The sequence below is a fragment of the Pseudonaja textilis genome, chromosome 8, assembly GCF_049901715.1.
Source record: "Pseudonaja textilis isolate UNSWEBS1 chromosome 8, rPseTex1.2, whole genome shotgun sequence".
Classification (NCBI taxonomy): domain Eukaryota; kingdom Metazoa; phylum Chordata; class Lepidosauria; order Squamata; family Elapidae; genus Pseudonaja; species Pseudonaja textilis.
In genome coordinates, this window is record NC_141997.1 from 47,748,579 (window position 1) to 47,762,920 (window position 14,342).

The 14,342-nt window shown below is 39.2% G+C and overlaps 1 protein-coding gene across 1 annotated transcript in view; it reads right to left on the reverse strand.

Moving 5' to 3' along the window:
- Positions 1 to 538: 538 nt before the first annotated feature.
- PCDH17 (protocadherin 17) overlaps positions 539 to 14,342 on the reverse strand; it is a 174,837-nt gene continuing 161,033 nt past the window's right edge. Inside the window, exon 4 of the mRNA XM_026705330.2 lies at positions 539 to 2,901. Coding sequence (XP_026561115.1) covers positions 2,240 to 2,901 — 662 coding nt within the window. The 3' untranslated portion in view covers positions 539 to 2,239. The remainder of the gene's footprint in view (positions 2,902 to 14,342) is intronic.

Genomic DNA, 14,342 nt, shown 5'->3' on the forward strand with positions numbered 1-14,342 from the left:
CAGTGACTAAAAAACGGTCATAATGGAGGGTGAAAGGAGGAACACCACAGTGTTGTCCATAAAACCAGATCAAAGTGTGTACGATGAGACACCAATACATTTTATAGCCCACAATGCTAAAAAAACAAAACAGAAATGCATTAAGACCATCGTGAGCCCTAAGAACATTTATTTTTGGATTAATAGTCTTCTTAGGGTTATAAAAATATTCCCTAGTTCTATAGGCCTCAAGAAGTCACAGAAAATAACATAATAAAAGTAATAATGGTATCTTAAATATATTTAATCTCAGGATATAGGCTTTTTGGTTTGTTTTTCTGTTACTTTTCGGATTTTTGATTGAGCCTAATATATTTCCACCGGCCCCAGACACTCTGCCTAGTATGCCTAAGTGATAACGCGACCACTAAAGGGAAACATGTTAAAATATTCAGATAATCTGAGAGCGCATCCAGGAGGGCGTTAATCCGAGTAGGCCAATGCGTGCCGATGTGAACAAATGAGTACGCTTGATAAAAGAACAAGGACTTTCCAGGTGTCAGTTCAAGTGTAATTTTTTTTTTTTTTTGTTATTAAACATGGGTTGCAACAGAAGCTGCTACAAGGACTTGCACACAACCAGGACGGATGGATGGATTTGTCTGCCGTTCAGTTAGCTCCATCAATTCACTCAAGACACATTTTGAACAGATTATGTACTGTAAAACTCGGGAGACCCATACATTTTACAAGAGAATTTGCTCTGAGGCTCTGCTTCCCACACTCTGCATGGAAAAGGGGTGGAGAAGGAAGAAAGAGAGGACAAAACTCATAGAGTTTGACAGCTACGGAGGCAACACTTGCCATTTACATTATAAGCCCAAATATTTTTTTTTTTTTTTGCAACACAACTATATATTAATTTAATAAAATACACAATATAGCTCTTATACACTCAACAATTTGGCTCAAATGCACTGAATCTGCAATAAATCAAGAAAAAAAAATATGTCATTTGATGTAAACACATTGAATCTTCTTACATTTGCACATTTAAATGGTTTGGGTGAAGGTTTGGAATGTCTGCACTCGAGCTATCGTAGTGTCCATAAATGAATTACAAAAGGTGTTAATAATGTTAATTTGTCTCCGCTACCATTTCCCGTGTAACGGAAATTGAAGCGGCCATCTTGTATTGTGCCTCAGATATAAAACATAGTTACCTCAACTCTTGCTAGACACTAACTCCTTCCCTTTCTTCTCTGATCACATTAATTCATTTATGTATGTGCAGGACAAACATGGACTCGATCCGTTTACATTTAACTTTAATATGACATGAGCTGTGTTAATAATGATCGGGGGTACTTTTTGCTGAATGAAGTTATGGAATGGATTAGGAAGGGTTTCCATATTGTTTTTTTTTCCTTTTCATTTCTTTCTTTCTTTTTTTTCAGGATGTAGCAGATGCCTTTATATAGAAATGCCTATCACAAATGAAGGTTAATGGTTTGTGTACTTGGTTGTCTGACTACAAGAACATTTGTTTGTATGTTTATTGGATCTCTAATTGGGGATTTTCCATAGAAATCTCTAATGACTGTTGTAAACTTATCACACAACTATCCCACCCTGATTTTTATGGGGTCTACAGGTAAACAGTGAAATCAACATTAACTATCAGTCCTAAAAGATCTGTTTCCATTTATCTTACTCCTTTCTCTTCGATTGTCAAAGTGACCCCAATCTATCTACATTTCTTTCTTTCTTTCTTTCTTTCTTTCTTTCTTTCTTTCTTTCTTTCTTTCTTTCTTTCTTTCTTTCTTTCTTTCTTTCTTTCTTTCTTTCTTTCTCTCTCTCTCCCTCCTTCCTTCCTTCCTTCCTTCCTTCCTTCCTTCCTTCCTTCCTTCCTTCCTTCCTATTTTTCTTTTTTCTTTTCTTTTTTTTTTAAAAAAAACATACACCATATTGTTCTAATGGAAGTTTGGTAAAAACGAAACCAGTGTTATCTGAAAACATAAAGGAAAAAAAAAGAAAAAAAAAGAAAGAAAGAGCAAGTGAAACAAACATACGGGAGGGCACTTCAGATATTCACTAAAAGCCTTAAAGCAGCATTGGTCTTTGTTCATCCCTGTATAAATTTTAGAACCAGGGGAGATTTTTTTTCTTTCTTTTTCTTTTTTAATATATAATTCAGCAGAAGAAGCAAATCGATGCCAGATTGTCTTTTCTTTTTGTTTTGTTTCATTTCTGTTTTGCTTCATTTTCTCACAGCCACAGGGTCATTCGCCCGACAGTCCTGTAAAAGCTTGTCAATCTCCCTCACCACTTCCCCTGCATCTACGGACTCTCTCCCTAGTTCCCTGTTTGAACGGTCTATCTGCTCCAAGACAGAGTCCATATTAGCGGAGTCTCGACTGACTCGGGAATGCACCTCGGCGAAGACCCTGGCCATCTGATCGGACGCCATGAAGGCAGCGTCTCTGGATTGTTTACTAGGTGACAGGTACTGACTGTTGGGTTCAGCCAGGGCCCCTGTTTTGACTTCACAGCCATCCAGCGGTCCTTTCGTCGAAGCACATGGCTCAATGCAAGTCTTGGTTGGGCTGCTTGATGCTGAGGGGACCTCCTGGAGGAGAGGGCTCAGGGCACGTTTGGCTTTGAGATAAGGTTTCACGTTGGCAATGAGAATGGTGTGCTCTCGCTTGTCCTTCCCAAATGTACAAAAAGTCTTCTTCCCCGTGGGGTTCACAGTTTCGTAAGTCTCAGTTTCGACATTAGCTTCCACCGTGGGCACAAAGAGATTTGTTCGGTAGTCGGCATTGTCTGCTTGGTTGGAGGCAGGGAACTGGGGCATCCAACACCGGTCAGAATGACCAAGCACTCGGCATTCATCGGTGCAGTTAATGCACTCCTCTTGTTCTGCAAAACAAACAAGAAACGACAGGGCTTTTAAAGTCATTAATCAGCTGCCTTGACGTGTTCAGTTCCCGGTCTGTTCAGTCAATGTACAGGGGCTTCCTGGGTGAAAACAGAAATCATAATTATTTTTTTTCAAGAAGGTGCAACAAACCAACAGGTTGAGGGGCTTCATTTACTGGAGCTACTATCAATGCACAACAGTGGTTGTATCACTCCAATAAACACTTGGTTTATTGGAGATACTATCAATGCACAACAGTGGTTGTATTACTCAGCAATTGTATCATTTCAATAAACACTTGGTTTTTTGGAGCTACTACCAAAGCACATCAGTAGTTGTATCACTGTGCTAGGAGACCCTATACTCTACAGTATAGGGGGGGTTGGATTAGAAGACCTCCAAAATGTCTTCTAACTCGTTCCTTCTATATTAATAGAAGAGAGCTATTAGAGAACTAGAACCAGAAAAAAACAGAGCTTCATATGCTTCAGAGATCTTTCAGCCTCTGATCAGAGAATATAATCTGAGAAAACAATAAAGGTTAGCTAAGAGACTCCGAAGATTTATCTTTCCTCAGCTGATCCAATAACCAAACGGTGGCTTATTCTATAGAAATAAGAACATTTCACACAAATTAAGCAAGCTGAATTTCATCCAGAAGATCCCCGTTAAATTGCAATTGTTTTGCTGGATGACTGTCATGTAATAACAAGAGTTTACCAAATCCACATGCACACCGGCTACTTTGGGCTGATAATAACACAGGAAAGGATTTTTCTACCACTGTGCATTAATTAAATGTGAGCTTGTCAAAAGAAGCATTATTGCTGTTTTCAACAAAAATATAGATTGTGTAAGTAGCTTTTCTACTCTTTGGGGACGCGGGGGGCGGAATGAAAAAGTGAAGATTGATTTGCACAATTCATACAATTAGGAAGAATGTCCTATATATTTTTTTTATATGAGTGCATCGTACTTCTGTGCAATTGACTTATTTCTTCTAAAAATAATAATTAATGAAGTACTTCTCTTCAAAGGTCATATCATATTCACATAATGAATGGAACACCTATTGAATGGAATGAAACACCTATTGTATTAGTGTAATAGTTGCCTGTTTAGAGAAGGCAGGGACAACATCCTCTGCATGATCAGTATAACAATCCCATTTTAGAAACTGGGTCACCCATTGCAGGAACTGTGGGCAGATTTTGACTTCAAGGGCAGGAAACTTTAGATGGTATCCTAAGAAGTAGTTAAAACCTGATGGGAATTCAGTCACAGCAGGTGGCTAGATCAAGATGGCCTTGGATGACCTCCCAAAAAGTTGCATCATGCTTAGGATACCACCACAAAAATCCCAGAGCTGCAGGTTAGGACAATGACTTTCAGACTTCAACTCCCATAGTTCCTTATACAACATGGCTAACTGAGGAATTCTTTGGAGTTGAAGACTACAAGTTATAAAGCTGTCAAGGTTGAAGACTACTGATCTATACTGTTCTCTTGGAAACATCATTGATATACGATCAAGTTTCTATAATACTCTGAACTTGATCCAAGGAATGCATGATCCCACTGCTTTCTACCCATAATTTAAGAAAGGAATCTTCTTAGACTTCTCTTAATGACTGTCATCTACAGAATCCACAAAATAGGACCTTCTCAATCTGGAAGAACATTCATCCAAAGATTGGTTTATCTCCATCTTCTTGAGTGTCCAAAAATCTGCCATCTTTCAGTGTGCCTTTTTTGTACATTGAGAGCATATGTACCAAAGACAAATTCCTTGTGTGTCCAATCACACTTGGCCAATAAGGAATTCTATTCTATTCTATTCTATTCTATTCTATTCTATTCTATTCTATTCTATTCTATTCTATTCTATTCTATTCTACATTCTTTTGTTTCTCCCTGTAGAATTATGTCAATTATTTGCTAATACTGGGGTATTTTAGATATTGTTTTAATCCAACAACTGGATTAAAATTTGTGTATAGATAGATAGATAGATATACATACATACATACATATATATACTCTCTCTCTCTTTCTCTCTCTCTCTCTCTCTATATGTATATATGTATATATGTATACACACACACACACACACACATATATACACTATATATATATATACATATACATACACATACACATACACATACACACACACACACACACACACACACACACATATATATATATATATATTATTCAGCTTTGTTCCAGTGTTTTCCCACGTCATTATAGTTGTGTTTTTAAAGTTGTAGCAGCGTTTCAATAGAATCTCATCTGCCATCATCAGGCTTCTGTATTGGGTTCGTCTGTGAGTCAGACTTTCACAGTCGTTTCTGTTTTAAATTTGGTGCTAGCCTACTGTTGTGCCAGAATGGTTTTTCTTCATCCTGATTGGTTGGGAGTCTTGGTCTGTGTTTATTGGTCTTGGAGTTTGCTGTGTTCTGCTTGATTGGTGTTTCTAATATCTTCTGTCTTTAACTTAAGAAAACTTAAGAAAACATGTGTGTGTGTGTGTGTGTGTGTGTGTGTGTGTGTGTGTGTGTGAGAGAGAGAGAGAGAGAGAGAGAGAGAGAGAGAGAGAGAGAGAGAGAGAAGACATCCAGAGTCTACTCTGAGTAGAACAGCCTATAAAATCAGTAGGCAAGTAAATAAGTAAGTAAATAAATAGGTTACTGAATATTTTTAGGGGAAACATAAACATTGTCCCCCTTTCCAATAATCAGAGATTTTAGTAATAGTTCCATCTTACTCAATATGTTCTAAAACCTGTTTGTAAGCTATTGGCTTATCATTTCCTTTTGCACAAGCCTTTTCCGCTTCACTTTATACTGTATAACCTGGGAACTGGATCTTATTTTAAAAAAATAGATAATGTACAACATGAAAAGATACTTCATTAAGCATTAGAATACGTGAGAGCATTTTGGGGGGGAGGAGAGGAGAAAATGGCAGAGTCAAAAGACTCCCAAATTCAATTAACGGAAGACTTATTTATTTTCAATAGGAACCTTAAGCCCGTATGTACTCAAGCCCAAATTCCCTTCTAACAAATGGTTTTTCAAAGTGCTTGCAATATTGACTGTATCTTATTCTCTCTCTAAATGTTCAGGATATTTATATTTTGCATTCTATTTATTCTGATATTTGTCTGCTGCTTTTTTTATTCAATCTTTCTGCTCATAGAATGTTCATTTACTTTGTGCTGAAACAGCCTTTTAAGGATTTATAAAGGTATAAAACGCAGGCATAAATTGGGCTTTTTATCCTCACATGCCTATTGCTGATTTTTCCACACACAAGGGAGATGTTTCCTTGCTATTTAACTGGGATTCTTTCATTTTCTTTCTTTTCCTTTCTTTTCCTCTCCCTTCCTTTCCCTTTTCCCTTCCCTTCCCTTCCTTTTCTTTCCCTCTTCTCTCCTATTCCCCTCCCTTCCCCTCCTCTCCTCTCCTCTCCTCTCCTCTCCTCTCCTTTCCTTTCCTTTCCTTTCCTTTCCTTTCCTTTCCAGATAACAGATAATCAGAGTTGGAAGGGACCTTGTAGGTCATCTAGTCCAGCGGTTACCACCAGTGGGCTGCGGCCCACTGATAGGCCACGAGAAAATTTTGGTGGGCTGCAGAGAAATCTTACTCCCAGAGCCCCCCCTCCAAAGTGATTAATCCAGGCTGCGCAGAAACACAAAGCTGCACCACCCACATGGTCCACAGGAACCCTCCCCGCCCACTCACTCCTTACCCAGCAAACTTGTCTGCTAAATTGCTATTTTTCCGACCATCAGCTGTTCTGTTGTGCTGGGAGATTTAGATTAGCTAGGAAGCAGAAAATGGTTGGATTTCTTGCTTTCTAGCTAGTCTTTAGATCTTCGGCTCTGCTTTTAAGCATAGCCGAACCTCCCTTAGGACTGAAGGTTCTATTATTCAGTGCAGACTCATGGCAAGCAAATTTTAGGTGACAGAGTAAACTAGCCGATGGCAGATCGATAGATCACTGAATTATTCTGTGATCAACTCAATCTGCCTGCCTGCTTTGCCTGCTTCGGGGTAAAAGTTGCTCTTTTTTTAATAAAAATTCAATATTTACATACATGGTGCGTTGTGAGTTAATTTTGTGAGTTTGCTTGCAAACAAATTTTATGTAACAGACTGAGCTAGCCAATGACAGATAGATAGATCTCTGAATGAATCTGTGATTCTGTGAGCAACTCAATCTGCCTGCCGGCTTTGCCTGATTTTGGATAAAAGTTGCTCTTTTTAAATAAAAATCAATATGTGTATAAATATTTATATTTACATACCAGCCATGCCCAGCCAGTCCCATGGCCACCAAGCCACACCCACAAATTAGGCCACACCCACAGAACCATTTAGTGGTCCGTGGGATTTAAAATTATGAGTTTAGTGGTCCCTGAGGTCCAAAAGGTTGGTGACCCCTGGTCTAGTCCAACCCCCTGCCCAAGCAGGCGACCCGACACTGTTTCTTTCCTTTCCCTTCCTTTCTTTTGATTTCCCTCTTCCCATCCTTTCCTATCCTTACTTTTCCCTTCCCTTCCTTTCCTTTCCCTGTTTCTTCCCTTCCCTTCCCCTGATAAATATTATAAACAAAATAAATCTGAAGAAGAGAGAAAACACAGCACATACAAATAACCCTTGACTTACAACAGTTCATTTAGTGACTGTTCAAAGTTACAACAGCATGAAAAAAGTGACTTTTTAAAATACTTACCGCCATTGCAGCACCCCCATCGTCATGTGACCAAAATTTGGACACTTGGTAACTGACTCATATTTATGATGATCTGCTGTGTCCCCGAGTCATATGAACCCCTCTGTAAACTCACCAGCAGCCTTCCTCCCCTCTCTGCTTTCTTCCTTTATGCCATATCGTGGAAAGCAGACCTGAAGCATTGATTATCATACATTACAAGCTGCTTACCACAATATTAGCCTCTCGTGTTGACTTGCTGCAAGGTGGGAAGAATTTTTTTTTTAAAGGGTAGATTTATTTGAACTCCAGAGCCAATTAGCACTGCCCATGGCTAAATTAGCATTTATGAGAAACGGGGAATCCATTGAAAAGGCAGAAATAAATATGGAAGTGTCCCCCCAGCTCTCGTTGTGTTGCAAATCTGGGTCGAAAGAGTGACATGCTCCGTTGGCCTTGATCAGAATCCAAGCATACCTGCCTCCAGTTGAAAATAAACCCTGAACAGTTTAAGTGTGTACAATGAACACCAACAACCTGGAGGCTTGTCTTTGTCTCTGGAGACAGAGAGGTAAACAACCAGAAGTGCTGTGTGCACGTTAGGGAGAAACATTCCGAATATAGATCAGAGAAATTAGCCATCAGGAAGGGGGAAAGAAAAAAAAAGAAAAGAAAGCAAGTCACCTGGGATGGAGCTTAACTGGTACATCGGTGCCAGAAAATGCAGAGCAAGGAATCCAGAGTCACCCAATAATTAGAGAAGCTTTATATAAGATGCGGTGCCACTAACTACTTTTCTGCCCTATGGAATATTGAAAAATGTACCAAGAGGGGGCGGAAAGAGGGAGAGAGGGGCAGAGAATTATTTAATTCTGCAATGTCCACATTGGGCAAAGGATGCATTTGATGTTTCAACAGGATGGGCCATGAACACAGCTTTGGCATAATAGAAATTCATGTTGTATGATGAAATCACGTTCTACTCATTGTGCAGAGGTGGCATTCAGCAGGTTCTGACCAGTTCTGGAGAACCAGTAGTGGAAATTTTGAGAAGTTAGGAGAACTGGCAAGTACCACCTCTGGCTGGCCTTGCCCCACCTATTCTCCCAAGTCCCAGCTGATCATCTGGGCCTGCACAGGAGAACAGAGCTGGAAAGCAGATTAGTGGGATGGGGAGGGAATGGGATTTTGCAGTATCCTTCCCCTGCCATGCCCACAGAACTGGTAGTTAAAAAATTTGAATCCCACCGCTGTCCTTGTGTGCCATATTCAGACAACGTAGCTGATTCTAGTTAAAGCATGATCAATATGGCTTCTACCCTTTGTTTTAACCTGGCTTTGACCTTATCTGTACCTTTTTCTCCTCTAGGTTGAAAACAACCATCAAAGGAAATAGAGGGAGAACATGCATTGCTCCGTTTTCACAGAACTGCTACCCCTTCCTGAATCACTCCAGTCTAGTTTCAGTGAGAGATAGCAAGGGAACAGAGAACGACTCCGCTCAGGAAGGGAACAAAAGGTTTTAAATCAATCATCCTGATTTCGATTTGTCTTGCTAAGTTTATTAGAAAGATGGAAAATGAAGCGGTAGGCAGAACAGCTGCTAACTTATTGGGAAAGTTGACTGTGCATACATATTTCTCCATCTAAATCTGGGTTTTTCAATAGAATAGAACAGAATTCTTTATTGGTCAAGTGTGATTGGACACACAAGGAATATGTCTTTGGTGCAAAAGCTCTCAGTGTACATAAAAAATAGAAGCACTCCAGAGGGTTAATGTCATTGCCCAGAAGATCATTGGTTGCCCTCTCCCCTCTTTGGAAGAGCTTTATAGCTCCCGCTGCCTTAAGAAAATTCAAAACACCGTTAAAGAACCATCTCATCCTGGGTGTCCCTTTTTTAAAAAACTATTACCATCTGGCAGATGGTACAGGATAATAAAAACAAGGACAAATCGGCTGAAAAACAGGTTCTATCCCAGGGCAGTAGCTCTTTTGAATTCTGCTGTATAGTGCAGTGTTGGTGTGGTGTCGGGGGTTTCTGGTTCAATGTGTGAAGGGTGAAGGATGTGTGTTTGTGTTTATTTTCATGGTCATGATATGCACTGAAGATGGTGTTTGATTTTGTTGTATGAGGTGCAATGACAATAAAGTAAATTAAATAAGTGATAAACCATGATCACAGTCATCATAACTGCATTTATCATGAATCATAAGATACAGCACTTAGTGATAAACTGGACGATGTAACAAGGTCCCTTTCAACTCTGTTAATCTGCTAAACAGCCTTTGGAGTTGTGTGCTCACATAGCTGCTTTTGATCTTAAATCCTGTGATGTGAAGGATCCATAAATGTCTATTGTTTAAATAAGTATTTAAAAGAAAGGAAAAGAAAGTTGGTGTTGCTGTGAAATAAATATATTTTAAAAGTTGAGATTCATTTTCCCGATTCATGCATTCATCAAAATGAGCTACATCTCTCTTCTGAATTTGCTGTAGTTTACAATTTCATTTTATAATTCATATTACACTTACTGCATTTCCTGACATTTACATTCTGTTAAGAGCTTAATGTGATTTGTGGAGTTTTTGAAATGACATACTATACTCCATTACTTACAATTAATTAGTGTTGCACTGGAAAAAAAATGAAATGTATGTGACTCTTGTACGTTCTTTGTTCATATATGTACAGTTCTTGTGGATTTTTTTACATCTTATTTGTTCTTTTCCATTCATTATTCAACTATTTTCCTTTAAAATGTTTAATAAAATAGTTTTTATTATTATTATTTTTTAAAAGCTGACTTCACACCAAAGAAGTTGTATCATGATTTAGTGTGGGGTGTTTATGTGTTTATGTATGAGTTTTTGAACTGCTTTCCTGTTATGAGAACATACCATATGTCTTGTGCTTATGATTTATCAATTTGTTGCTTGTATGTATACTGAGTGTTTATGCACTGGAGACAAATTCCTTGTGTGTCCAATCACACTTGGCCAAAAAAGAAAATTATGTTCTGTTCCGTTCCATTCTGTTCCATTCTCTCATCCTGTCTTCAGATATTAGTGAAATGATATTTAAATGCTCACACAACTTTCTCATTATATCACTATGGATCCTAACATAACGTATGCTCACATTTATCATAACAGTTTAAATGTATATCCTTTAATCACAAGCCTTTATTCCTTGATTCAAGTATATGAAGGAAAAAGGGATCCTCACCAACCACTTTTCTTTCTTAAATGCTTTTCTCGCTTTGTGCTAGAATTCTTCTTTTCACTTACAAGGTTAGATTCAAGTTTTTAAGTTTAGGTTCCATTGTTATCAAAAATATGGCACTTTTGAATATTTCTCACGAGTCTTGAACTTTGCATGTGCCAAAGTTTGTGAATTATTCATTGGAAATCTCAACTGAACGGGAATAGAAATACTTCGAGAGAAAGGCAGAAATTTAAGATTGAATGGGTATCTTGGCTGCAGTTTAGCAAGATATATGGGTATATTTTGAACTGGTGTTTCTTCACTTCAAACATCTCCAATTGGGCATTTTGGACATTTCTTCTGTGAAACTTGCTCAAGGTGTCCATGAATATTTGGCTCTCATTTGAATGCTGCAGGGTCCTCAAATTAAACAATGTACTTGTGAACCAGAAATGATCATTGCAATTAATGATTAATCAACAAATGTTTTAGTCCAAGTCTTGTGGTTAGCCGGCAGCAGGTGCAGACGGCTGAGGAGAGCAAGGACTCAGATGAGGGGCCAGGACCATTAGGGAGTAGACTGCTGCCTTCAGAGATTGTGGGTGCTGGCAGCAGCGATGAGGAGGTTCCTGAGGAGCCTGTGCCAAGTGCACATGCACGAAGGATTGCCCGCAGGAAAGAGCAGCTGCAACAGCACAGGCAACTCAGGAGTAAGGCTGCAAGGTAATGGCCCCTCCTTCAAGAAGATAAAAGCCAGCTGTGAAACGAACATACTTTGCAGAAGGCGAAGACATTTTGAAACTCCAGCCTCGTGAACATTCTAGTATCCTGAGTTTGTATTTGAAGATTCTTGTATTGCAAATTATTTCTTGTCTGTTATCTTTTGGCAAGTCTTGTGCTTATCATGTGGGTCAGAATACCAAGGGGATGTCTGATATCTCCTATTTTGACAACTTTAGCTGTTGCAACAGCTATAGAAAATCTCTTAAAATCAATATTAAAAATGCATTAAAAAGTGCCTTGTTTTTTCAGAAATAGAGTATGGAGTGAAAGCACTCGTTACTATAAGATATTTATAACCTCAGTAGAAGAAAAATTGATGGATGTTCTGACAGGCCCTAAGGGCAATTGATGTATGAAGGATTCAAAATTGTGAACCCACAGCATAACAAAGTTGGAAGGGACCTTAGAGGTCTTCTAGTCCTCACACACTCTGCTCAGGCAGGAAGCTTTTACCATATCAGGCAAATGCCTGTCTGATCTCTTCTTAAAAACCTCCAGTGATGAATGTCTATGGAGATTCTCAGTCATGCAGGACATGGTTGTTCCAAAGGTGCTTTTTGAAGAGGCAACTGGACTTTCTGTTTTCTCTTTGAAAACATTTCGCTTCTCATCCAAGAAATCCACTACCCTACTCACAATAGAATAGCCTCCAGGCTTGAAATTTTGCGCTTGGACAATCTGGAACTGTACTGCCTGCAGTCCAATCTAAGATAGTACACAAAATTGTCTGCTACAATGGCTTACCTGTCAACTTCTTCAACGTCAACTACAATAATACACGGGGAAACGATCGATATAAACTCCAGGTAAACCACTTCAAACTCGATTGCAGAAAATGCAACTTCAGCAACAGAGTGGTCAATGCCTAGAATGCCCTACCTGACTCCATTGTTACAGCCTCGAACCCTCACAGCTTCAACTTCAAACTGTCTACCGTGGACCTCACCCCATTCCTAAGAGGTCCTTAAAGGGGGCGTGCATAAGCGCATCTGTGCCTACCGTTTCTATCTTACTGTCCCCATTTATCTGCATCTACTTCCTTTGTTCACGTTTATGTTCATACTTACACTTGTTATCTTGTACATGCTTGACAAACAAACAAACAAACAAACAAACAAATAAACTCTTCAGCTCTGAAGAAGAGCTGAAGAAGCTTCTTGGATGAGAAGCAAAACGTCTTAAAAAAAAAAAAAAAGCAGAAAGGCCAGCTGCCTATTGAAAAAGCACTTTGGGGACTTCAACGATGGAGTACCAACAACTTCTGTTCCACTGGTTAATTGTTCTCACCGTCAGGAAATTCCTCCTTAGTTCTAAGTTGCCTCTCTCCTTGATTAGTTTTCATCCGTTGCTTTTAGTCCTGCCTTCTGGTGCTTTGGAGGACCTTTGGTTGGCCCCCCTTGGATCTGTGACTACATCTGACTTCTCTTGTGCTTACAGAAGCCCTGAGAGTGGATAAAGGTCAATTTTAGTGGCTTGTGAATGGGGCAGGGGGGGGGCTTAATGGCATACTGTTCTCCCAAACCTTTCTATCTCCTCCAAGGGCCCCACTCACTTTTGCAAACTTCAATCAGTTGCTACAGCTGTCGAGTTGAAATAAGCACTCCTCTGCTATGAGATATGTTTTTTTTTTTTTAAATAAAAACGATCAACGGAAGTGTTTCATCTGCCGGTGGAATTTATCTTCACCCTTAATTACAATTGATCTTGACATAAATAAACAAATTGAGTTCTCTCTCTTGCTGAAACTCTGTTATTAAACACAAAGGTCTGGAATCTGCATATTTACGTTGGCCTAGGTGCTTTTTGTTATTCAGTTACAGAAAGCAATTAGAAGACTTAGATTAGAGAACTGATTAGCAATAAATCTAGAATATGACGGGTGTTTTTTTTTTTTTTTTTTAAAAAGAACTGCTGAAGAGGGGAGGAATTAAATTGTGCAAAGCTTTCAATTCTAGTTAGTATTGGCATGAGACATGTTGGTAAATGAGGTGCAAAATGTCCACAACCTCGCATTCATTAATGGAGAAAAGACCAATGTGTTGGTTTCCAACACAATCTGCGTGAAATTAGAAAGTGTTTCTCCTGTCTATTATATATTCTGCTATGTGTTTCTACTGCTTGTGATAAATCCTTTTGCACCTGTTCCATAAGGGCTCCTAAAACAGGTCCCTTACCCTTCCCTTCTGAACAGGTTACCTTTAATAACTCCAAACTGCTTCTTGCTTGGGGCCTCATGTTGCCATCACATGACACATGATGTGATGTTATGATGTCATTTCATGACATCTTTCCCATTCTAAGAGCTGGGATGGGCGTGGCCTGCACATGACACATCCAGCCAGCGGGCCACCAGTTTGACATCCCTGTTCTACAGAAAAGCCAATGCCATCGTAAGTTGCATTAACAGAGGGATGCAATCAAGATCCAGTGAGGTGCTAATACCACTCTATAAAGCCTTAGTAAGACCACACCTAGAGTACTGCATCAAGTTTTGATCACCACATTATAAAAAATATATTGAGACTCTAGAAAAAGTGCAGAGAAGATCAACCAGGATGATTAGGAGACTGGAGGCTCAAGCATATGAAGAATGGTTGCAGGAACTGGGCATGGCTAGTCTAGTGATGAGAAGAACCAGGGGAGAAATGAGAGCATATTCCAATATTTGAGGGGCTGCCACAGAGGGGAGGAAGGGGTCAAGCTATTTACCAAAGCACCTGAAGGCCA